A 25,936-nucleotide genomic window follows, 5' to 3' on the forward strand; every position below is an offset into this window, starting at 1 on the left:
CTCTCTAGTTACTTTCAATTTTGCTGGCTAGCTCTTCCCATATTTGGTTCCCTATAAGTTTGGACCCTATGACTTAGTTTCTGTAGGCTTCTGGTTAGTTTGTTGCCAGCATTATCGTTGCATTATTTGTCAATTTCGTTTCTCTTTTTCTTAATGACGATTGCATTACTCACAAACTTCGTAATGAAATACCTAAATGAACTTCACAATTTATTCCGCACTGCAATAATCAAAACACCCAAAATCTGTGGAAAATAGTTACCGCAACTTGAATGAATTCAAACGTGGTAGTTCGCGTGTCAGTGTATTATGTGCTTGATGGTGTTTAAGTCATAATTATTCGGTTCACTGTATGGATGCTCATTATCAGCTCAAGTGGGATGGTTTGATGCGACATATATATTAATCAATATATATAGGTCGATTTTGTAATAATTATTAATTAAGATGGTTAAAACGTTAATGATCACTATTTATAGTAATAAACAATTGGGAGCTAGCCATTAATCACAAACATTTCTAGCCACCGTTTCAACCCAAAAAAAAAAAAAAGAGAGAGAGATATCAAATCGGTACGTGTGCAATATTTTCGCATTTGAAAATTTGAACATGTTTTCGCATGTGGTCGCTGTTGTGATCATGAGTTCACAACTGCTACAGTTATGTCGGAACTCAAACCGGACAAAACCATCACTACAAGCAATGTCATACCTAAAAATATGCTTAACTACGGATATGAGTCGATGTGTATTCTCTTGGATACTAGAAATTATACGTCGTTGGATCTGTATTAGTTTGATTTTTGGAGGATCATAATTAAGTAGGCAGCAAGGGTGTTGGAAATATATACAAATGCATGCCTGTAGGGATTAGCAAGTTCTGTTTCCTATCTCTTCTCTTTCCTTATGGGGAAAGTATGCGTCTGTAATTTATGCCACTAGTATGCATTTACAGGATTAATACCATATGCATATAGCTGCAGAATAGACTAAACATAAAATTAATTAATTGCCTGGTGATTGGTGTAGTGTCTTGCAAGTTATTTTTTGATCACTTGTCTGATTTTTGACGTAACAAGATCTCGGAGGAGTCCCCTTCGGACATGGGATTTTTTGCGGACACATTGTTTGTTGATTTAAATAATGGTTTTCGTGATTTAAATATTACAAGCTTGTCGGAGGATCATCACATTACAGCCATGAAGAAACCTCGCGAAATCTAAAGATGAGCTCTTCAAAGAAACGGACCCACCCTAAGCTGCAAATTTAAGCCAAGAGATATAAGTCAATAGACCAACACTTTAGATTATTAACTACTCCATATCTACCTATGTTATATATATATATATATATATATATATATATATATATATATAATATTGTGCTGCAAAATGGTACTTAATATTAATGTACATAATACGAAGATGATTCATGCATTGTAAGGTAATGATTTTTGAAATGAACTCTGAAATGGTGACCTCTTACGCAAGGCGCGTGTTACTTCTTGTTTGATACTTTGATATTTACACACAAAACTAGGGTTTGATAAAGCAACTTGTGTAATCTGTTGGGCAAAAGCTCCTCTTTCATAACCATAATCAACGGCCAGATATGAAGTCCAATGATTCAATTATAGCATCCTGTAAGTTCGTCTCGCTCGTACTTGGGCATGGAACAATCTAGAACGATGTGTACGTGGCATATAAAATTCTACGATACGTATAAACATGAGCTTGTTGATTTAATAAAATGCACACGGCATCTGTGCTCTTGGCAAAGGTTAAATCATAAAATGTACGAAATATCTGCATCGCAGACTTAGGGTTTAAAAGCATGAGCTTATTGTTTATGCTAAGTAGCGAACTGAAACTAGCCACAGAGAATAATGTTGTACTTTGATTCAAACTGTAGGAAATAAAAGAAAGTTTTCTTGATTGAACAATGTGAGAGCAAATAATGAAATTAGATTTTTTTTTTTTTTTAAATGCTAATAGTTATAACCTGGTTTATAGACGAGTGTGTCATTGGTTGATGTTAATGGAACTTAGAAGATAAGTAGATTAATTTGGCAACTTGCTATGTCTCTTGTGCTTTGATGGGGAGGCAATTCATTATGCTAAGGTTTCTTCTGAAGTTTAACCTGGCATTATTTTGTGAAACACGAAAGAGAACAACTACACATTCTTAATAAATGATGATGAATACGTAATTAATGAGCTAAATTGATGATCCAAAGAAAGCTGAGGGAGAGAAAAAAATATGGAAAATTTTTAAATCATTATTTGGTCAACAAATTGAGCCATTGTTGACCACATAACGCTATACAAAGTTGACTATCCATAAAAATATAAAAAAATTTCTTCGTAATTTATTTATTTATAATAATCAAATTCTATATAGCTGCATCACGGCATTTTTAGGCTTGAATTTCCAATCCAATCTTTCAACACTGACTGATATGGCGTTCGAATCTAGCATTTACTATCATATCCTGTTCTTAAGGTTAGATTCTTAATCTATGATTGCTCCTAATGGATAGCAAACACATAAAATCTTTTTAAATCAAGATTAAAGAGGGTACAATTCTCCACTCATTTTGAGGGATCCACCGCCAAATGGGTTGAAATACACAAATTCTTACTATGAGACAGGATTTTGTTTTGCACCACTCATCCCACACTACCCTTGCCCAAGCCCCATCACTTTATATTTTTATTTCAATTGTTATTTATCTAAAGCATATTTTTGTTTTTAATTTTGTTCCAAGATATATATTGTTTCAACATGTTGGAGATGATATGTATTTTTTAAAATTCAATAATTTGAATACTATTGTGATATGTTAATGTATTTTTTTTTTTTTTGGTTTTGACCACGAGGTATTATGGGGAGGGCCCCAACTGTGGGAGGCACCTTTAAGCCCGTACCACAACCCAGAGTAGAAGTTCCCGCTCGAACCGAGAGGCACAGGTTCTCCCAACAAAGGCGACTTCTCTGCAACTCGAACTGGGGAGCAAACTCAATCAAGCCACTTAAGGGGGCTCCATTGCCAGTAGAGCCAACACTTTGTTGGTTATGTTAATGTACTTTAACTTTTATACTACTAGCATTATGTATTAATATAATATAAAATGTTATAAAAGATGATATATAAATGCAGAATGGGTTTGGAGATTGGGAAATTTTTCCTCACATCAGGATTCTCTATCCCAACTTCCCTTAAATTCATTGACAAACGGGAATAAAATAGAAAATATCATAGGAAATGGAGACCGTCTCCCTATCAAGATAACTGTAACATGGACATTTAAGAGAAATCAACAATATTATGTAATTTGATTAGGAAATGCTGAAAACAATCTGATACGGGCCGAAATTAAATTAAAATTCATGAAAACACTGTAAGTCAAAATGAAGTCAAACCCACATAAGAGGTTTCCCCAAATCCGAAAAGATTCGATCCCTCTGATTGATCCAACCGAAGACTTAAGTTATGAGCAGCAACACATAAGTAAAATCCAGTGCAATAAGGACACGTAAACGTAGTGATGACGAAATGGGTGATGGCATGGTTGAGTAAGAGTGCAACCAGGGAGTGGGGTTGTGTAGGAAAATGGGAAGAAAATTTAGATGCTTAAATGTAACCGAGTCTTTGGTCCACCCATCACCCCATTTTGTGCATCATACACACACCAGAACACCTCATTTTAGTTCCCAAGTTCCTTTCATAAGCCAATGGTGGGACCAGGAATGATCCTCCCTCTCAATATATGTATATATAGATGAATTATATATGCTTCTGTACAGATGTGAATATAAGAATATCATATTAAGGCTGGAAAGTTGAGAACATTATATAAAGGTGGTTGGATTCGTGGGGCTATTGAGTCATTAGAAGGAGCACTGGTGAGAGACTAGTACTTGTATTATTAGCGAGAACTTGTGTTAATAGGCTAGCTAGTGATGGGCAGGCAACCTTGCTGTGACAAACTTGGGGTGAAAAAAGGGCCATGGACAGCTGAGGAGGACAAGAAACTCATCAACTTTATTCTCACCAATGGCCAGTGCTGTTGGCGTGCTGTCCCGAAGCTTGCCGGTCTCCGCCGCTGCGGCAAAAGCTGCCGCTTGCGCTGGACTAATTATCTTCGGCCTGACTTGAAGAGAGGTCTTCTTACAGAGGCTGAAGAACAACTGGTTATCGATCTTCATGCCCGTCTTGGCAACAGGTCACCCTCCTTTATTTCCTTTGTGATGTAATTAATTATATCTTGATCATTCTCACAATACATAATCCATCTGTTGTTTAATTTTCAAGAAATTTTTTAATATACATTCATTGATCATTTTATTAATAGTGTTTGGCATAATTACGGACACAACTAATTTTTCTACCATAACACGTTTAAGAATATATTATAAATAATATATTATCCTTTACAGTGAGATAGAAGCTGTCAACTTCATCATTCTTATATCTTATATATATAGAAGAAAGCAACGCATTTTGAATAAATAGTAAATAAGCTACGCATGGTCAATGCATTAGTTGCCCTTTAATTAATCTCCTCAAAGGATACGATCATTGATTGCAAGTATTAATATATTGAATAGTATTTTTCATGTAAAATATTGAAGCTTTTTTTATTCGTTACTTGCAAAGTAAATGAAAAGGCGGCATACGCATGCTATTGGTGTCCTTGACAAAGGATGGCTTGAGACAGTCGGCATAAATGCAAGATATCTTTTCATTCATCTTTATCGTGCGTTATATTATGTATTCAAAAATCAAAATTGAGCCGGATATATATATATTTTAAGTCTTAAGGTGCTTCTTCTTTTTGCTACAAAGAAGCAAACATCCTCTCTCTAATTTCTCATTAAGTACGTGTTATATATAATTTTTTTTAATTACAAATTTTAACTAAAATTAACTTTTCACTTATCTTGAACAGGTGGTCCAAGATTGCAGCTAGGTTACCAGGGCGAACCGATAACGAGATCAAGAATCATTGGAACACCCACATAAAGAAAAAGCTCCTTAAAATGGGAATCGATCCTGTCACTCATGAGCCCTTACACAAAGAAACAAAAGCTGAAGATAATTTGCTGCCAGACTCCAGCAATCAGCAAAAGGCGGAAAGTAGTGATGGCACCAACAATAACGTTGAAGACAACTCAAGCTCATCCCCAACTGAAAATTCATCCAGTACTGATGATTCACTCTTGCTAGAAAATATTTGCAACGATGACTGCCTACTGAACAGCTTGTGGATTGATGAACCTCCTCTAATTGATGCACCATGGAATATTAGTAATCAGCCTGTTGAGGAAAACATCAATGAAACAGGATTGCCAGTAGCTTGGGATCATCAGGACAATTGTTCATGGCTATTGGACTGTCAGGATTTCGGTATCCATGATTTTGGAATCGATTGCTTCAGTGACTTTGAATTAAACACGCTGAACAATTTGGAGGTGGGTGGCAGGCACTAGCAATTAATTCTGCAAAAATTGATCACAAATTAAAAGTATACTAAACCTGCAAAAGTGCACATGCTACAAAGTACCATGTAAGCTTGATAATTACTTAGTTCAATTTAGGAAATTCTCAGTGTTGATTTTATTTTTGTATATATATGTTAATAGAATATTGTCGGAAGGTCGAAGGTAAGCCTCGCTTCTTAAGAGGTTTCTCACCAACCAAGTCAAAACCGTGACACCAACAACCATACCCATGAAATTAGGTGATATTGCTTGGTGCCTTACATCTGCTATAATGTTCTGTAAATGTTAGATGGTGACATGCATATTGGACAATTATCAATATGTTAAGTGGGTTTTGTGAACATCATGAAAACTTTTGTATATACTGTATTTATGTTACAATAAAATGTTATCCTATAATATCTCTCAGGGAGAGTACGTATATATAAGATACGTTACGTTCCCTCCCGACAGGTATTGCGAATTTTATTTCTTAATAAAAGGTGCTTGCTCTGTCGAGATTATAAAAACCAGATAAGAAAGAAAAGCAATAGGAATGTGGTTGTTATAAATTAATGTCGTGAAAGCATTAACAAGGTGAGTACTCTTCGCAGTTCCTTTCCTCTTGCTGGTTAATAATTTGGATAAAATAATTGGGAATTACAATTTAAATTGATCAAAACTATTTGTATCCTAAATTAGATACCAGTCCTTTCTTCAGACTATACCAAGTACTAAAAATTATACTAAAACACAGCACAATGGTGCCCCACACACACACACACACACACACACACATAAGAATAAGATAGTCCTATGGGGCGGAACCTTATTATTTAAGCAGATGACGAATCGGGTTAGCACATTCTCCATGAACATTTCTTTTCAAGAGCTATTGTCACTTATCATCATTCAAGGGATCAATAATCCTCCACAGAAAAAGCACTTCGGCAGAATGTCCACAATAGTTGAATTAATTGCACTTTAAGCAAAACCTAATCATGCTATCTCTTAACCTAATATGCCCATTACTTTAGATCATAGTGCTTCATCATTATAAAATTCTAAAAGCACCATTACTCAATTCACTCTACAACTTATCACCATTTTCTTAATGGGTTTTTTGACCTGTGATTGGCGATTAAATTGATCGAGGGGCTGTTCGGTCTCCTGAATATCTGTACCTTTTTGTTTTTATTTTATATCAATTGGAACTGAGTAGAAGCAAGGATTACTATCACATTGATATGGATTTGCAATTGAGTAAGTGTCAATTAGTTCAGTTGATAAATTTTTTGAGAAAATAAGAGGGATAAGATACGAAACCTATTTACATGGATGTAAAGGAAATATAGTTGCCATCAAATTAGAAACACATATATATATAAAATAGGGGTGGGCATTTGGTTCGGTTTTGTCCTAAACAAATAAATTAAGATTGTATTATGCCAATTTAGTTCAGTTTAGTTTGAGTAATAAAAATTAAATGATTCATAAATTTTTGAATCAATTGGTTTTTGTTTGGTTCAGTTTAAAATCAAACCAAACCAAAAAACTAAACGGTTTGTAAAAAATTAAAAGTAAAAAATAGATTTGGTCTGAGTTAATACAAATGATTATTAATGTGATAGTATACACTATATTTTAATTTATTTAATTGTAAGTGCTTAGCTCACTTTGAGAGATAATATAGGTATTGTGGATATGGATATGTATTAATAACTTGGTTTGAAGTTCGAAACTTGCACCAAACGGTTGTGGCTCAGTTGGCGGAGCAGGCTGGGTAAGTGGGAAGAGCTCTTGGGTTCGATCCCCACTAAACACACTATTTGGGAGGGGTAAAGAGCCTTAACTGTGACTACACTTCGAATCCGAATTAGTTGGGGTCCAATGCGGTCACCGGAAATCGAGTGATTTAAACAAAAAAAAAAATAACTTGGTGTGAAGTTTTAATATTGTCAAAAGATATGTTGAAGAATCAAGAAGTGGTGAATATCAAAGGCAAGCTAGCAATGGAATTCTGAAATTTCTTTTATATGTGATTTTGTGTTATTTCTTTTTTGTTTGATTTATTGTTATGGATTTATAAATGTTGTGGAGTTCTAGAAATGTAAGGTATTTTGCTTTAGATTTTATTATATTGATTTATTCAATTTTATTATGTTATTTATTATTTGTGAATTTATGAACTCAATATTGTTGTTGTAGTAATAGTATGTTACTATTATGTTATTTTTTTTATTGAATATACATGGTAAACTTACTTGAAACAAACAAATTAAACAAAACCAAACCAATTTGAACTGAACTTATTTAGTTTGGGTAAGTTTGATTTAGGATTAGCAATGGGACGAGATTTGCCAATTCTAGTGTTATCCCGTATATGTAAATAAGATAAAAAAAAAAAAACATATTCACGTCCTTTTATTTTTTGGGACAAAAATTTATCATAGTTCCATCCCGTTATATATCTCGTTCCATCCCATTATCCTGAACAGTCTTAAATGTAAATAAAAAAATTTTGACATTTTTTTCTTTTAAGGATCATCATAATTCAATATAGTAAAAATATTGAATAAATTCAAAGTAGAATAATCAAATAATAGTTTTATTTGGAGTACACGCATGCTCAAATACAATTTTATGCTAATATTTTTTAATTGCCTATTTGCTTTCATTGCACACTAATATTAAGACATACGCTTCAAAAGGTATAGATTTAGACAGTAATCAACTTATTTTTTACCATAAAAAATATAAAAAATTAATTTTAATTGTGGCTTTTGGCTGACACTTTACTTTCTAATTATATTGCTTTTGGTATTTAATTTTAGCCTTGAGGTTTGATTCTACTATTTGATTCACATTTATTTCACAAAATTGTGAATCAACTGATTTCATGGTGTGTTTATATAACTGGAATCAAAATGGGTGGGAATGGAAATGAATTGAAATGAAAATGGAGCATGAAAATAAAAATAAGTTGTTTACTCGAACTATAGGAATGAGAATTAGAATGAGCTGGATTGTCATTAATGTGTTTACTTTATCTTGGAATCGGAATCAGGATAAGTTAGACAGTAACAAATTACTATAAAGTACTTAATGAACTATTGTCCCAATAATTATTTTATATTTTAATTATAGTGATTATTTATTCAAAAATTATTATTATTAATTGTTGTTAACAATATATTAATATATTCATTAGTTATAAAAATTTATATCATTAATAATAGTAATAAAAATAATAATAATAAATTTAAAATCTATAAATTAATTAGAACAATTATATTAATTAATTAATTATGATAATATATTAATTAATTATAATAATTTTTCTAACTTAGGACCAAATGGACATTTTTTATTTTGGTGGGTTTGGGGTGGGGGGGGGGTCAATTTTGGGAATGGGAGATTGCTTCGCACAACCCCTCGGGAATCAATCTCCCATTCCCCGTTCCCAAATTCGGTGGACCCCACAATTATGATTACAATTCTTGCCTTCATTTTGCAAAGTAAACGCCATCAATAATTCTTATTCCGGATTCTAATTTCTTAATTCGAGAAGTAAATGCACCATCAATTTAGTTCTATTATTAACTAGAATAGAATCAAATCAGATAATGCCCATCTTTTTATATAATAATGCATACCTACCAATTTCTCTGCAAACTAAGTTCATAGAAAGCTGACATCACATATGTATATGAGTACCAAAGTGAAAATTTGTATTGTTTAATCTTTGATCATGAAAGCATGCTTAGCCTACTCTTACAAAAGGATATATCCCTACTGATTAAGTGGATTATCAAATATCACAAATATTAATGTCACCATGAGCTTAATGGAGAAGATTTGAATGTGATTAACTATTTGGACCGGATGGTGACTTTTATGATTAAAGAACTAAAATTGAACAGAAGTATTTGCCAAGATTAAGAAGATTGATACTGATTAGAGCTTTACTAAACGCTAATAAATTTGGACCTCAAATATATTTTAAAAATGATTATTCACACTGATATTAACCAACAACGTGCTCTACAAGAATTAATTAATTAATGTCTTCTAGTTAGATGTGATGATATATAGGGCTTGCAGTCAATATAAATTTCTTGCAAGGCAAGTTAAAAATCAGTAATCAGGTCAAATAAGCTGAACATTTTTCCACCCACATATCATTTATTAGGACAAACTATGAACTTAGATGATAGGAATTATTCTTCTCCATTTAAGAAATAACCGCACCATAGTTTCTTGTATTGACCAATATGGTCGCTTGTGATGTGACGGAAAAGAGCAGATAAGTGTGCAAAATGGAGCACAACCTACAACTAAGGTTCTTTCTCAACATCCCTATTGCCTTCATATATATATTGGATGCCATGCCTGATGTCAGCGGTGTGGCCTCAAAGCTCAATTGAGTAAAACTGTGGACTGTGGTTATATGTATGTATGTGTGTGTGTGTATATATATATATATATATATAGTGGAATGTTAAATCATTCGATCCGTGTGGTTTTGATGAATGCAAATGGGTCATGCCCTGAAAACTATTCAATATTTAGTTGACTCCACAGCATTCCATTAAGTGTACCTTTGAAAAATAAACGGAGTCTAGATTATGAGTGAGGGGAAAGGTACCCTACTGCCCATCCCTTTTGATGGGGATATACCATCTAAAGCTAAAAGCTTACGGCAATTAAGAGAAACCTAATTATTTTCTTATTGTCATACAAGCCACGTTAAAATGCTAGTAACTTTCTTAGTCAGAGAGACGGACCGGCCTTGTTGTTCAATCTAACAAATATTCACAATCCAAGTTGGTCGAAGGAAGTGCAATCTTCGCACATACCATTGCAATTTGCTGACGATGACAGTTAATTTCATCTTGCTCGTCTTGATATTCACCAACAAGTACTTCTTCGAATCTTGTTCAATGATAAGAGAAAGAGAATCACTATTATAAGAAGAGAAACAATGTCATAAACGACGCATGTCTAAAGGTTAACTAATGACAAAATTAAATTCGAAGATTACCCATTATATTAATTTGCTGCAGATACTAAACTTGCCAATGTATTCAGCGATTCTATAAGTTGGCTTCTCATCGTGAACGAAGTTGTTAGTTAATTGTTATATAGTGAGAGTTTTAATTAGGTGGACGGATATACCATATATATCATGTATGCATTCATTAATAAAGAGAAAATTGCTACTTGAACAACAACAAGACAATAGAAAGACAAAATATGACTGCGGTTTATGTCACTATTCATGCTACAATACCATTGTTTCTATCTTCGTATAATTCAAATAGCAATAGCATTCTCCTACTAAATAACTGTATGCATATTTGAAATTAATGGCCATGAGAGCAATTAGGATAAACGACGGAGATTGGAAGAGAATCCAATTATTCAAATATATAGCATGATTTTATTAGAAAAAAAGTATTGAGGTTGACAATAAGACAGTTTTATCTACCTTTCCGCTTTATATGATATAAGATTTTCAATCGGGTACATCTTGATTAAGTCATGCTGACAGGGCTTACACTAAAATTTTAAAAAAATTAATAAATGCCAGCACGCTGGCATGTCTTAAACTAGCATTATTAAATTAAATCCAAAAGTTTTTGCTAATGATGGGCATAAGCATCCAGCAATTTTGCCCGGACGTTGTATATTGGCATATAAAATAAAAGGTTGATTATTTCTCAACTTTTTCTCCACATCTATAATTAGACTAGCTCCATCATGATTCATGAGGAAATTTTAAATAGAGAATAGAGAATACTACTTTATTTTATACACTCATATGATAAATTTTAAAAAAGAAAAAAAATATTTAGTGTACACACTCTATCCAATATTAAAATTATCCTCTGTAAATCTTATTCAAATTACATAATTATTTTCTTTCTGTACAGCATAAGAATATTTATCAAAGCTAGAAAAAAAAAAATTCGGTTGAGCTCATTTAGAAACTTTTATTCTTCTCTCATTTTCCCTAAATTATATTCTTCCCTCATGTTAGTTGAGTGATCAAAATAAAAAATATTTTATTAAGTTTTGTTAACTTGTCCTTAATAGTATTTTATATTAGTGTGATTTTAATAACATAAAAATTTTGTATATATTTAAAATTGGAGAGTCTTCTCAACTATCTAATCTATTTATTCATTAATAAATATTTCACTTCCTTTAAGAAAAACTTATATTCAATTTGAAGTGAGATTGAAGATGAATCAAAACAAATCAAGATACAAATATAAAGAAGACATGGAATCAATTCCAATCTACTTACTGGAGGGTCCCATTGGCGTGCATCCAATAGAAATTGATCCTACACGTTTGTCAATCTTCCTTATGAGGAGCCAAATGTAGACCTTTCTACTGTCTTTTTACTCTGCTATGAAATTAATCGTAAAATTGGAAAAGATAAGCTTAAAAAAAAGGTGATCAATTGCTAACGAAATATGCTAAAATTTTGTAGGAGAGATTAATAGTTTATAGATGTAAGAGAAAATAAAAAAATTTAATGAAGATGGAGGACTATTTTGACTGTTGTTAGATTGTGTAGAGTAAAAATTAATTTTGAAATTTTTTAGCAAATGCATGTAGAAAGTACAATATTTTTAAAGTAAAATTTAGAGTGTAAATAACCCTATTTTTAAATATTTTTAAAAATATATTAAAATAAATAAAAAAGTAATTAATTTTAGAATGAATTATATTTTACCATAAATCTAAGTGACTATTTTGGAAAGGTGTATTTCTATAATTATAAAATCTAATGACTGAATAGTGAATACGAAGTCCAAATTAGAGATAGCAATGGGCACCGCCCGCAGCGAGTTTGTCATTACCAAACCCAAATATGCACAAAATTTAAATTATCAAACTCACCCGCAACCCGCAGTAGATTTTAATTTTTTTAAGAAAACCCACCTCTTATGGGTTTTGACAATTACCAAACCTGCAATTGTATCTAACGAATTTTTTGTAGGTTTGTACATTTAAAATCACAAATGTTCGATACATAAATTTACAATAATAATCTCAAATTCAACATAACATACTCAATTTTAAATTTAACCAATGTAAATGAAAAATTAAAATTTCAACATCAATCCAACACAAATGTTGAATTTTAAGTATAAAATACACAAATTTATTAAAAAAAACCACAAACTAGTATATAAAAATATCAATTACATTTTATATTATTGTTCAACACAAGCTCCAAGAGAAGATATTTATTTAATTCACCATCATTAGCACCCATCCAACATGATGCCAACAATAATAATTAAAATTAATATTTTTCAAAGAATAATACTTTTCAAATATTAATCCGAAAAAATTATAATAACGAAATAATTCATGCATTAAGTTAAAGAAAAATAGTTCATACAAAAACACTTTGATTATTTGGCACTTTGCATAATTGCATTATTTTCCTTATATATTTTTTAGATTTAAATTTTTTAAAGTAAAATTAAATTAAAAATATTTTAAAAAAATATTACGGGTCTAGCGGATATTCATGCAGGTGTCCATCAGATATTGGGTTAATACCAAACCCACTCGTATTTAAATATGAGTTTTAATTTGTAATACCAAACCCGCTTGCAACCCGCAAAATTATCTGCAGCAGGTGAGTTTTGGTGGCAGGTTTGTGGGCACAATTGCCATCCCACCTAACCCCAAAAATAGTTGCATTTTTGTAATTACAAAATTTCACCACGTGGCATAGTATAAGACGATATAAGAGGAAAGCTTATGGTATTATAATAGACGTTCATGCACCCTAATACTGGTGAGTGCATCCTAATCAAACTTCAACACAAGCATCGCTTTCAGGAGAAGAGAGAAAGGGGAAAAAAAACACAAAAATCAAGCCCTAACAACGAATTGAAATCGCCGACGATAATCGAACCCTAATACTGCTTCGCCGCATTGCCTGCTTCGGTAGTAAAGTGAGTATCATTCATTTTTTGTGGGTTTGGCTGTAACTTTTTATTTGTTTGTTGATTTGATTTGTTATAGGAATTTTGAAATTTTATTACTGGTTTGATTCAAGTTCATGCCTAGTCTTTGAGTTATCCGTCGTCTCATTTAATTTGATGGAAATGATTCTGGGGTTTCTTAATTACATTCTACTTTGTGACTTGTAGTTGATATTTAGGGTTGTAATCTCGAAACATAAAATCTTGTTAGTGGGTTGAATTTTGGGCGTCAGTAGCTTTCTCATTTTACATGTTTGCAATGCAAATGAATAATTATTCACCTTTCGATCAGTATCTAATCTTCATCATATGATAGATTAACAAACCTAGAATTGATGCTGCAGCCAATATTATTTAATGTTCTTGCATACACATAGTCAATGATTGTGGTGCCACAATTTTTTTTGGGGCACAATGCCTATGTTCTGGATGCTTAGGAGTTTTCTACAGTTTGAACATTCTAATTTTTTGGCCAATAAGATTATCTGCGGCCAATATTATTTAATGTTCTAGGAAGAGCTTCTGTCTGTCTGTGTACGTATTTTTTTGTTGGCTGCCATTTATTGATGTGTCTTTTGTGCTTGATTAAATGGGAAATACTAGCTATTAATATCAAGTCACTATTTGAGCATATGGATTCATTAAAGGAAGGCTAGACTATGTCTAAAAATTGTAATGAAATTCTATCATTTGGCTGTTAAATCAATTGCCTAGTTTAGCATTTAAACCCTTGGTGGAGATGTGAAGAAAGTTTTGATGTCTATCATTGGTATCAAGAGTGGGAAGAAATTCTACATTTTTATTTGTGATTAGAAAGATAACTTATGTGGATCTCTTCAGGTATATTTTGCCTGGGGGTTGCAGTATAATGGGTGATTTTGCAATTCATATTAGTGCCAATCTTGTTAGTCAACTAGCTGAAGACAGTGGGAAGGTGAAGAAGAAAACAAAGAAAACTAAACCTAGGAAGTCACAAGAGCCCCAGCAGCCCCAAACCAAGGTAAATCAGAAGCAAATATTGGATGATTCTAAAACACAGAAGGGAACTCCAGCTCCAGGATGGCCACTTCAGCCTCCAGTGTTTCTGCCACTATCCCCTTCTGCTCATTCGGCAGAGTTGGATGCAATTCGATCTGTCCTTCATGAGAGTGAAAGGGTTTTGGAAAAGATACACAAACAGGAAGAAAACATGGTGCAGGAAGTGACAGAAAGAGCTAAAACTCTCCGTGATCAGGAGTTTAAGCTTCCTTACCAGAAGCCATTGCCCTGTTTGGCAGAGAAAGATGCTTGTGAGTCATGCTATAAGGAATTTGGGAAGGACCCCCTAAAATGTCTCCCTTTGCTGAAAAACTACGCAGATTGCTCTCGCAGAGCTAGGCAACAAGTTAGTTCGGCAGATAAGTAGAATTGATGAAAATTTTCAAGTCATACAATTTAGTGCAATCCTTTTGCTAGTTTGAACGACAATAGAATTTTTGCAGTGCAAATAAACCAAACACTAAACTGTGAACACCATTGTACGCTGTTGTTCTGATGGCTTCATTTTAAATCTTTTGCTTCTCTGCATCTCCCAACAGTTATTTTTGCGCAAGTCTGTCTGACATTGATTCAACCCCTAGATCTTTTGTTTTAACTAACTTTTTGACTCCATACGTGCCCTCATTGCGCATCAATTCTATTAAATTCAAAGTATAAACTCATGTATTGTGTTGTAATGCAAAATCAATTTGTGCTCCCATATCTTGTGCAAGAATTTGCATTACTTTTTGTTTTCATTGTTGTATAACGACAAATTTTCAATGCTATTGAGGAACAATGTAATCTAATCGATTGTTCCATCCTTGGAAGAAGACGTTATATAGGAAGGAGAAGGATTGGTCATTTCACTTATCGTGGAACTCTGCTTCCATAGTAGTATGTATTTTGTGCAAGTATTCAGAAGTTAATTGACAACACTACTTTTTGTTTCCAAAAGATTTATCTAATTTTACTCTTTAAATGGTTATTTACTTACTGATGTGATGAACAGATAAGTGAATACATAAACTCCCTTCTAAAAGAATCTTCAAATAGAAATAAGTTTATATTATTTTAATCAATTTTTTTTTCTCACTAAATTTAACTAGCCTACATTTTTTTAATAATGTAGTTATAATATGTCTCTTTCTTCAATAATGATGATATAAAAAGTAATATAATATTAATAGAAGAGGGATTGAAAAGTGAAAAGGACGATTTTTTTTAAGATTCTTATCTGAAGAGTTTTTGAAAGTTTATGTCACTCTTAAAATGAGAAGTGAAATTTTATTTAAAGAAACCTTTTGTGTTAGTATATTTGCGTGTGCGTGTGGGGGGATGAATTTGTGATTATTTTAATTCTAAGTGATGAGTTTAAGCTTTGCTGCCAAAATTTTCCGAGGAAGATGCAGTGGTATTATTTTACCATGCAGGGAATTACTAGGCATCTAAGGGGCTGATGAGTTAGCTTGTAGAACAAATGTACGAACATCTGTTAAGAATTTTGAAAGAGAATGATCACATTTCGCACATTATAATGATCTTCAAACTCGCTATTGGCGTTTACAAGAAATCATAAGTTACAATGGGGTGAAATATTACACATCATTAACCAACTAATTTTGGATCTTGATTACAATTAGACGGTTACATTCACTCACTAATATCTATCTATATAGCCAATGCCCTTAACTGTGTCTTTTTCATCCAAGTTATTTGAAATACACCTACGTTCATCTTCATAAAATTAAAAAAAAAAATGGTACATTTACATTCGTGGGATTTTTCTTTTAACCATTTAAAAAAAATACTTTTTTTAAAAATTAAGGTTTAGCTAGAATGCGAGTAATTATCACTTTTACAATTCATCATACATTTTTCATCTTATATTTTGTGAAATTCATTGTAAACCGTCATGAAGTTCTAAATTTATATAGTTTCGATTCTCAAAAAGTTGGTTATTAAAAATTAGCCTTATTTTTCAAATTGTGGAAATTTATTCTAATTAAGCGAAAATTTCAAGCACACGCTAATCACGTGAAATCGTCTCGCGATTTCCACGTCTACTCCTCGTTAACGTGCACGAGCGTTTCGGCGAGTTGTCTTAATTTATCGCCGTGGTAATTCATTTCCTCGGTTCCTCCGCAATCGCGTCCCGTCAAATCGCCGGTCCAAAATTTCCCAGATTCCGACCGCTCCGATTTTTTCGGTTTTAACTCCACCACCAATTTCTTACAAGAAGTACTTCTCTCTACGGCTAGGTAACCCATTTTTTATTTTTCTAACCTTTTATTTCAGCTCACTTGGTTAGTGTAATGATAATAATAATAATAATAATAATATTCAGTATGTATCTTTAATTTTCTTTTTTAAAAGTTGCTTTAAGCTGTTAATATTCTTAATTTGGCTAATGATTTTTTGTTTTTCCAAACTCTCATAAGTTAGAACATAAAGTGCTTATATTGATACAAATGGTAAAGGAAAAGATAAGTGATAATTAGCTAGTACCTTTGTGACAAACCAACCACAAACAAGAAAAATGAATTTAAAACTTTGTTAAGCAAATTCAAAATTTGGCATGTGAATTAGCTGGCTTATGGAAGAACAAAAATGCCTACCAATAATTGAATGGTTTATTAAAAGAAAGAAGCAAGGCTGCCATAAAATAGCTGCCTTCTATACTTTTGCTTAGTGAGAATATTATAATTTTGACAATGCGAGTCAAATCAAGGCTCTGATCACTTTAAATTTTGTTTATTTGTTGCAAAAAGATGTCAAATCTGATAGATAAGCAGTTCGTTGGAAGATTATGATAGAGTTTGAATGACTTTATGTAATGGTATGGGTACCTCCAGTCACTGAGATAAAAATTCTGACTAAGTTTGCTATTTATTACGGAGATCATGGTTCGTGGAAGAGATGCCTGTTGGGAGCACTGTGTGCTTGTTGATGCAACAAGGCAGAAAGTCAGGTGCAATTATTGTCAGCGGGAGTTCAGTGGAGGGGTTTACAGGATGAAGTTTCATTTAGCTCAAATAAAAAACAAAGATATAGTACCCTGTTCTGAAGTCCCTGATGATGTTCGAGATCATATTCAAAGAATATTGAGCATTCCCAAGAAACAGAAAAATCCTAAAAGGCCAAAGGTGGAGAAGGCAACAGCTAATGGACAACAAAACAGCTCTTCTGCTAGTGGTGGCATTCATCAGAACAATAGGTCTAGTGGGCAGCATGGTAGCTCCTGTCCGTCTTTGTTATTTCGACACCCTTCACCAAGCATACAGCCTATGGTGGATGACACTCAGAAGCAAAGGCAGGATGACACTGATAAAAAGATTGCTGTATTTTTCTTCCATAATTCTATACCTTTTAGTGCTGCTAAGTCAATGTATTATCAGGAAATGGTGAATGCTATTGCAGAGTGTGGGGTAGGTTATATTGCCCCAAGTTATGAAAAGTTGCGATCTACCCTTTTGGAAAAAGTGAAGGTTGACATAGATGACTGTTGTAAGAAATATAGAGAGGAGTGGAAAGAAACAGGTTGCACGATCTTATGTGATAATTGGTCTGATGGGAGGACCAAATCACTTGTAGTATTCTCGGTTGCATGCCCAAAAGGGACACTGTTTTTGAAGTCAGTTGATGTGTCAGGTCATGAAGAGGATGCTACTTTCTTGTTTGAGTTGCTTGAGTCAGTTGTCTTGGATGTTGGGGTGGAAAATGTTATTCAAGTAATAACAGATAGTGCTGCATGTTATGTTTATGCTGGAAGACTTCTTATGACCAAGTACAGTTCATTGTTTTGGTCTCCTTGTGCTGCTTATTGTATTGATAAGATGTTGGAGGATATCAGCAAACAAGAGTGGGTGGCTATGGTCTTGGAGGAGGCAAAGACCATCACAAAGTACTTATACAGTCATGCATGGACACTTAATATGATGAGAAAGTTCACTGGTGGAAGGGAACTGATCAGGCCAAGAATTACTAGATTTGTGGCTAATTATCTATCCTTGAGGTCCATTGTGATTCATGAGGAAAATTTAAAACACATGTTCTCACATTCAGAGTGGTTATCCTCCATTTATAGTAGACGCCCTGATGCTCAAGCTATAAAGTCCTTGTTGTATTTGGACAGATTTTGGAGGTCAGCACATGAAGTTGTTAGTGTGTCTGAACCACTTGTTAAAATCTTGAGGATTGTTGATGGAGACATGCCTGCCATGGGCTATATGTATGAGGGAATAGAAAGGGCAAAGCTTGCTATTCAGGCATACTATAAGGGAGTTGAAGAGAAATATGTGCCCATTTGGGATATAATTGATAGGAGATGGAATATGCAGCTTCATTCACCATTACATGCAGCAGCAGCATTTCTAAACCCTTCAATTTTCTACAATCCAAACTTCAAGATTGATTTGAGGATGAGGAATGGATTTCAAGAAGCCATGATAAAATTGGCTACAGCAGATAAAGATAAAATAGAGATCACCAAGGAGCATCCAGTATACATAAACGCTCAAGGTGCACTTGGAACTGATTTTGCAGTCTTGGGAAGGAAACTGAATGCCCCAGGTATGTGTAAACTGAAGTTATTTTCAAATAACTTATTGTATTGCTTAGAGTGTATATATCTTAGGGAAATGGGGAACATTACCTTCTTAGTTGCAACATGGATATAGCATAGCCATCCATTTCCAGCTTGTAATCTTTATTACTATTTTACCAGTGCTAGACCTGTTGGATTGATAATTCATACCCCTGGATAATAATGATCCTCTAGTCGGAAAAGACATATTAATTATCAATACCAATGAGTGCAAGATAGCTATTGATATTTTGAATTGGTTGAGTTGAATCTATAAATGGCCCTTGTTTTCTGGGTAGAGGCTACTATATGATTTCTTCTTGATTTCATCTGAGGAAACAAATTATGGGCTTGTGTAAACTTTAAAAATTGCAATTATATCTCATAAGCCCTCATGCATCTGTAGGTGATTGGTGGGCAAGCTATGGTTATGAAATTCCTACACTGCAGAGAGCTGCTATACGGATACTGAGTCAGCCTTGTAGTTCCTATTGGTACAGATGGAACTGGAGCACCTTTGAGAGCATACATAACAAGAAACGTAACAAAGTAGAAATGGAAAAATTCAATGATTTGCTTTTTGTGCACTGCAACCTTCGGTTACAGGCCATTTATCGAAGTAGAGATGGGAAAAGTAAACCTATCATCTATGATGAAGTAGATGTTAGTTTAGAATGGCCCTCTGAGTCGGAATCTTTAGCGCCTCTATTGGATGATTCATGGTTAGACAATTTGCCCCTTGAATGCAGAAGTAGTCCTTGAACTGATAAAGAAATTGAAAAAAGGGTATAGCATACTCAATCCTTGATTGTATATTAAAGTATTTAATTTGATGAGATAAAATGTAGCTAGAAATAACATGTGATTGCTGTTTGAATGTTATTACAATGCCTTCCAAATTCCACTTAGGGTTCTTGTGTTTAATTTCTTAAGCCAATTTGGTAATGAAAGATATGGACATTTTCGTAGAATAGTAATAACCACATAGGCCAAGGCCCAAGGGAGCATGGACGCGACACCAATTTTTGCCACCATATCTTGTGCCGGCGACACTGCTTAGTCGATTGTAAAGACGTCATTTTCATTCATGAGTATCGGATCCGAATGGATATCTGCAATAAATAAGTTAAATTTTTCTTTTGTTTTAGTGGGTGCAGATAGAGGCACAGTTGTGAATTTATCCTCCGTTCAATTAATGGGCATGAATTTAGTAAAATGTTTCATTATCTGCTTAATATCCAAATCCGATTCTTTTGGGTATAAAAACAAAATTATTATGTTCATATTTGTACTACATTTATTATGATTTAAATATAAAAAATTATTTTTAATTAAATCAGTTAAACCAATTTACCTAACATGCTTTTAATATTGTAATGTAATATAAATTTATATATTGTTAAATAACAGTTATTGAAGTTAATTAAAATTTTTAAAAAACTTAATTTTAAGAAAGAAACAATAAAAAGAAAAATATCGATTTTTGAAAATATAAACACTTATAGTCTGCACAATTATTTTATGAGAGACTTTTTTAAGAGAATTTTCTTTCATTCTTCCATGATGCGGTATGTGTAAGTTCGAGCCCAACATTACATAGATAGTTTTTGATATGATTAATGTTAATTTTTAACTATTCTTATGCATGTGATTTAAATAATGTAAAATATTCAAATTTATTTGGTTGAGTTGGTGTTATATTTACATTATAAATGATGTTAAATATATATAATAAATTTTGAAGAAACGAGTGGCCAATATTACCCGAAAAATTCGTTAAATACCCATACTATAATGGGTGATTAACGAAGGAATATGATATTCTTTTGATTTGAATTCTACTAAATTTTTAAAGATCCTCTGTCGTATATCATTTAATAATAGTGTATGAATAATATTAGATTTCTTTATATTTTTTATTTATTAACTACTAATCAGTAATTAAGTTATTTTTTCAATAAATGATGAGGTAAGGGGAGAATGCTAATCTATTTAACGAATTTAGTATTATTAAAAACTTAATAGGAACGAATATTAAAAAAAAAAAAAAAGCAGCGGATACGAATTTGAAAATACCATTATCCATAAGAATCCGCCCCATTTACATTCCTAGTCAATGGATTCAGCAATGACAGGATTGATTGATCAAATTACGAATCAGACAAGGTTGTGGGGGATTGATCTATCAGGACGAAAGCTTTTCTCCTATTTTCATGGCTTTTTTTCCCCCTTATTTTCGTGGCTATTGGCTACCAGGATGATAAAAATTCAAACAATTATTTTTCAAAAAGCAATATTAGGCTTATAAATTAAAGTAAGGAATCATTTCAGAAAAGAAGGAAAAAAAAAAGATCAATGCAGAAAAGAAGCACAATGCAACTCGAAATAGTAGCCGTTAAAAATTACTAAAACCAAACAAACACGACATATCGACAAGGGAAACGTAAGTGGTTTCTGTAAAAATTTATGAGAGCACCAGCCATCAGAAGTAATTTTTTTTTTTTTTTTAAGCATAGAAGATTCTAATGATTTTAAACAAGATAGAATACGCATGCACTTTAATTTGCCTTTAAGGCCTCTGCAAATTGCAATTGTATTTTTAACTGGTAGTAGTGTGCAAGCAGAAAAGCCCAAAGAGATATGATTGAAAAATGAATTTTTGGGTTGGATTGCAGATATTTGGACCATCGAGGAGTGGAGCGCGAATGGCAAATTGGTAATTAAATACAAAGGTCAAGTCTTACTTTAATTCAAGTGAGTTGAAAGTTTTGAAGTAACATGTGTCAGGAATGTTACAGTAGGACATGGACCCACCCACTTGCATTTGTAAATCTGTATTAGTTTGCCTCCGCGCGCCGGCCTAAGTTGACTGTCCAATAAGTAGTATTTAGTATTCCCCCTCGCCGACTTTACGTTAGATTGAGATGCTTTATTGGTTTGAGTATTTTTAATTTTTTATAAATTTTATGTCACTTATATTTTAATATTAATAAATAATTAAGATTTAATTATTTTTTATTTATTAACCATCAATTATATTAATAGCACTTGCTACATTAGTCAATTTATTTTTAATCAAAGTAAAAATCTTAAAAACTAAAAATAGAATTAGTTTATTTATAATTATTTTTCCTGAGAACCAAAATTAAACGAAATATAAATATTTTTCCTCGAAGTTTATTTATATAATATTTACTGGTTGCATTGAAGATTTGAAGGAATCATTAAGGCAGTCTGGCCGCTGGCGGTCCCAAATCAGGCCAAAAGTTCACCACAATTCAGGAGAGCCGAAACTGACGGGAATCACAAGACAGGAGAAGATACCAATGCCAAACTTTCGTGGCTCTGAAAATATGCACTTGTTGTCTTCATTATCTTGTATTATTTATCATCGTGATCTCCACCACACTCTCGTAGATGATAGATATAGAAAGGTAAAAATATAATATAATATCCCCATCACCTGAAAATTTTGCTCGTTCTTCACTCTTCACTAGCCTTCAACTCTCCACCTTCCGATCCAATCTATTGTTATTATCCTGTCAGGCATCAGGAATTAGCCGACATGACACTCAAATACTCCTCCTCCTCCTCCTCAACTTTTTTATATAAAAATCTTCGAAACACTTTCTTTAATGAAGATGGGGTCACCCTCACGCTTCTAATTATCTCAGCCATCTTCGCAATCTTCTGGTACGCATGGATGTTTACAAGGTCGAAGAGACAAAAATGCCCATCTCCACCGGGCCCACGCGGCCTCCCTATCGTCGGCAATCTCCCGTTTCTCGACCCGGATCTCCACACTTTCTTCGCCACCTTAGCCCGCACCTACGGCCCCGTCCTCAAACTTCAACTCGGCCAAAAACTCGCCATCGTCGTCACCTCCCCTTCATCCGCCCGCCAAGTCCTCAAAGACCACGACGTCACCTTCGCCAACCGTGACGTCCCCATCGTCGGCCGTCAGATAACATACGGCGGACGCGACATCGTATGGACCCCATATGGCCCCGAGTGGAGGATGTTGAGAAAAGTCTGTGTGCTCAAGATGCTCAGTAATACCACGTTAGACTCCGTCTACGCGCTCCGTCGCCGTCAGCTCCGTGAGACTGTAGGTTATATTTACACTCGGGCCGGGTCAACCGTTGGCGTCGGTGAGCAACTGTTTTTAACGATATTGAATGTGATAACGAACATGTTGTGGGGAGGCGCAGTGCAAGGCGATGACAGGGCCAGCATTGGTGCGGAGTTTAGGCAAGTGGTGTCGGAAATGACGGAGCTGTTGGGTACGCCCAATGTATCGGATTTCTTTCCCGGGTTGGCCCGGTTCGACTTGCAAGGTTTGGTGAAGAAGTCGCGTGCGTTGAAAAACAAGTTTGATAAGATGTTTGACCTGATGATTGATCAACGTCTGAAGATGGATAGAGAATGTGGGAAAGAGAGTAAAGATTTTCTGCAATTTCTGTTACAATTGAAGGATGAAGCTGATTCCAAGACACCTTTGACCATGATTCATGTCAAAGCTCTGCTTATGGTAAGTAATTAATTAATTAATTCTCTCCATTTACACACACTTTTGGCCGTTGGCTAGGTTCAAGAATTAAAAACCATTAATTAAATTACTTTGTCCAATCCTAATTAAGGAGCTGAAGCCTGCTTAAAACTCATTAAATAGACGGTTTAAGTTGATTTTTCATTTGAAAATGATTCATTAATTAATTAGTTGATAATTGTTACAGTACTTAATTATTTTTCCAGTTTTTCAATTATGTGAATATACACACATATCGCGATACTTGTTTTTCATGGCCCACATGAACTGCTGCCTATTATTATGGTCCAAGAGTCAATTATTGTACAAATTTTTCCTGAAATATAAAATTAAGTTCCTGTGGAAGAAGTTTATGGGATATGGTTCCAATGCGACCATCCCACGTAAGTTTTTTGTCCCGTTATGAAAGATTTTGATGAAATATGTGTAGTATGTGTATCACATTATTTGTGCCTTTAAATTGTGACGTATACTCGTGCATTTTGAAATTGATAAATCTTAATTAATTATATGAAAAAAATAAAAGTGCTATGATTTTATGGGCTAATCGCGAGAAAAACTTACGTGGACTAAAGATTTATCATTTATCAGGTTTGGTGGGTCTTACAGTAAAATTTATAAATTAAATAATATGATTTTTTTAATATTTTTTTAAAGATAGTCCCACTGTCCAACGTAATCACTTAGATTGTTAGTGCACCACTTCAGCCATCAATCTCTTGATGGTCACTCAGATTGATCGAAATCAGATTCAAATTCAATATAGCATCTGTAGGTGCATAAAAAATGAATTAATTCTTTTCAATGAATAGATCCGATGGAATGTGAAGGTTTCTTCCCTTGTTTTCTTTTTCTTTCTTTTTTCTGTACCCGAAGAATTTTAAGCTTTTCATTTGAAAAAAAAAGAAAAAAAGCATATTGTGAAGTGAATAGTTTTGTAGGAAACATTGGCATAACAGAGTGCACTATTTATATGTGGACAGGATATGGTGGTTGGTGGGTCAGATACAACCTCCAACTCAACTGAATTCGCCATGGCTGAAATGATGAACAAACCAGAGGTAATCAAAAGAGCCCAGCAAGAATTGGACGAAGTTGTTGGCAGAGACAACATAGTAGAAGAGTCCCACATTTACAAACTGCCATATCTATTTGCTGTAATGAAAGAAACACTGCGCTTGCACCCAGCCCTGCCGCTATTAGTGCCCCATTGCCCTACTGAAACCTCCACTGTTGGAGGCTACACTGTTCCAAAGGGTGCTCGAGTCTTCGTTAACGTGTGGGCAATACACAGGGACCCTTCAATTTGGAAGAATCCTTTGGAATTTAATCCGGAGAGGTTCTTGAATTCTAAATGGGACTACAGCGGAAGTGATTTCAACTATTTTCCATTTGGGTCCGGAAGAAGAATATGTGCTGGCATAGCAATGGCTGAGAGAATGTTCTTGTATTCAGTTGCCACACTTCTGCATTCTTTCGATTGGAAATTGCCCGAGGGTCAGAAAGTGGATCTTACGGAAAAGTTTGGGATTGTTTTGAAGCTAAAGAATCCTCTAGCGGCAATCCCAACACCAAGGTTATCTGATCCAGCACTATATGAGTAGCCAAGTACGCTACAGTTCTACGCGGTGAGCACTTTCATTTTGTGTAATGTTTTGAGGATCAATGGGGTTGATGTGCCATTAATTCTTTTATGCTTTAAAGTGACCACTCATTGATAAAATTGCTGCATAAAATGAATTGGTTCAAGTTAATAACTATTTAAGGGGGGTACTGAATTTGGAGATGATCAATGTTATTTAGTATTTATCATATTGTGGGTTGAAGCCCCATGCTGTAAAATCATATTGGATGTGATACATTAACGATGGCTATATATATATATATATATATTACAAATCATGCCCGTGGTATTATTATTATTATTGTTCTTTTTTTGTCTGATAATGAGACCATTAGCGGATCGTGTTACTTCAACTACCCTAGAACATTTTATTTAATTGAGTTTGAGTGGTTTCTTTTTTTCTTTTTCTTTTAAATGTTTGTATTTCTCTAACTGAAAATATTATTTCACCCTCAATACGTTATACAAATATTAGATAATTAATGGAATGATGTTCTACGTTATTATTTTTTAAAAAAATAAAGAAATAAACTATACATTAAATCTTAAGATTGAAAAGAGTTTTTTTGTATCTAATTTCCAATGACGCTTGTATTTTGGAGTTGTTTGACCTTTGGGTTATATAAAATCTCAAGTGGAGAATGAGTGTGACACCTACCT

General features: G+C 33.6%; 4 protein-coding genes across 5 annotated transcripts; all 4 read left to right on the forward strand.

Moving 5' to 3' along the window:
- The first annotated feature begins 3,715 nt into the window (after window positions 1-3,715).
- Window positions 3,716-5,951, forward strand: LOC102626796 (MYB-like transcription factor ODO1). Its single transcript, XM_006477202.4, has 2 exons — window positions 3,716-4,225; window positions 4,952-5,951. The coding sequence occupies exons 1-2, from the start codon at window positions 3,963-3,965 to the stop codon at window positions 5,490-5,492; spliced, it is 804 nt and encodes a 267-aa protein (XP_006477265.2). The 5' UTR covers window positions 3,716-3,962; the 3' UTR covers window positions 5,493-5,951.
- A 7,352-nt stretch (window positions 5,952-13,303) lies between these two features.
- On the forward strand, window positions 13,304-15,119 carry LOC102627073 (hypothetical protein). Its single transcript, XM_006477203.4, has 2 exons — window positions 13,304-13,471; window positions 14,342-15,119. Exon 2 carries the CDS (start codon window positions 14,370-14,372, stop codon window positions 14,904-14,906), a length of 537 nt encoding a protein of 178 aa, XP_006477266.2. The 5' UTR covers window positions 13,304-13,471; window positions 14,342-14,369; the 3' UTR covers window positions 14,907-15,119.
- A 1,415-nt stretch (window positions 15,120-16,534) lies between these two features.
- LOC102627361 (uncharacterized) lies at window positions 16,535-20,211 on the forward strand. Of its 2 annotated transcripts, none has more exons than XM_015529678.3 (3): window positions 16,535-16,779; window positions 17,419-19,090; window positions 19,510-20,211. In XM_015529678.3, the coding sequence occupies exons 2-3, from the start codon at window positions 17,422-17,424 to the stop codon at window positions 19,863-19,865; spliced, it is 2,025 nt and encodes a 674-aa protein (XP_015385164.2). In that variant the 5' UTR covers window positions 16,535-16,779; window positions 17,419-17,421; the 3' UTR covers window positions 19,866-20,211. The 2 variants fall into 2 exon arrangements, with proteins under 2 accessions (XP_015385164.2, XP_052294839.1); XM_052438879.1 differs by having other exon boundaries at window positions 16,536-16,779; window positions 17,290-19,090; window positions 19,510-20,210.
- A 2,010-nt stretch (window positions 20,212-22,221) lies between these two features.
- Window positions 22,222-25,554, forward strand: LOC102627656 (flavonoid 3'-monooxygenase CYP75B137-like). The gene is made up of 2 exons (XM_052437848.1): window positions 22,222-23,634; window positions 24,636-25,554. The coding sequence occupies exons 1-2, from the start codon at window positions 22,669-22,671 to the stop codon at window positions 25,254-25,256; spliced, it is 1,587 nt and encodes a 528-aa protein (XP_052293808.1). The 5' UTR covers window positions 22,222-22,668; the 3' UTR covers window positions 25,257-25,554.
- Window positions 25,555-25,936: the final 382 nt, after the last annotated feature.

The sequence above is a fragment of the Citrus sinensis genome, chromosome 3 (assembly GCF_022201045.2).
Source record: "Citrus sinensis cultivar Valencia sweet orange chromosome 3, DVS_A1.0, whole genome shotgun sequence".
Classification (NCBI taxonomy): Eukaryota; Viridiplantae; Streptophyta; class Magnoliopsida; order Sapindales; family Rutaceae; genus Citrus; species Citrus sinensis.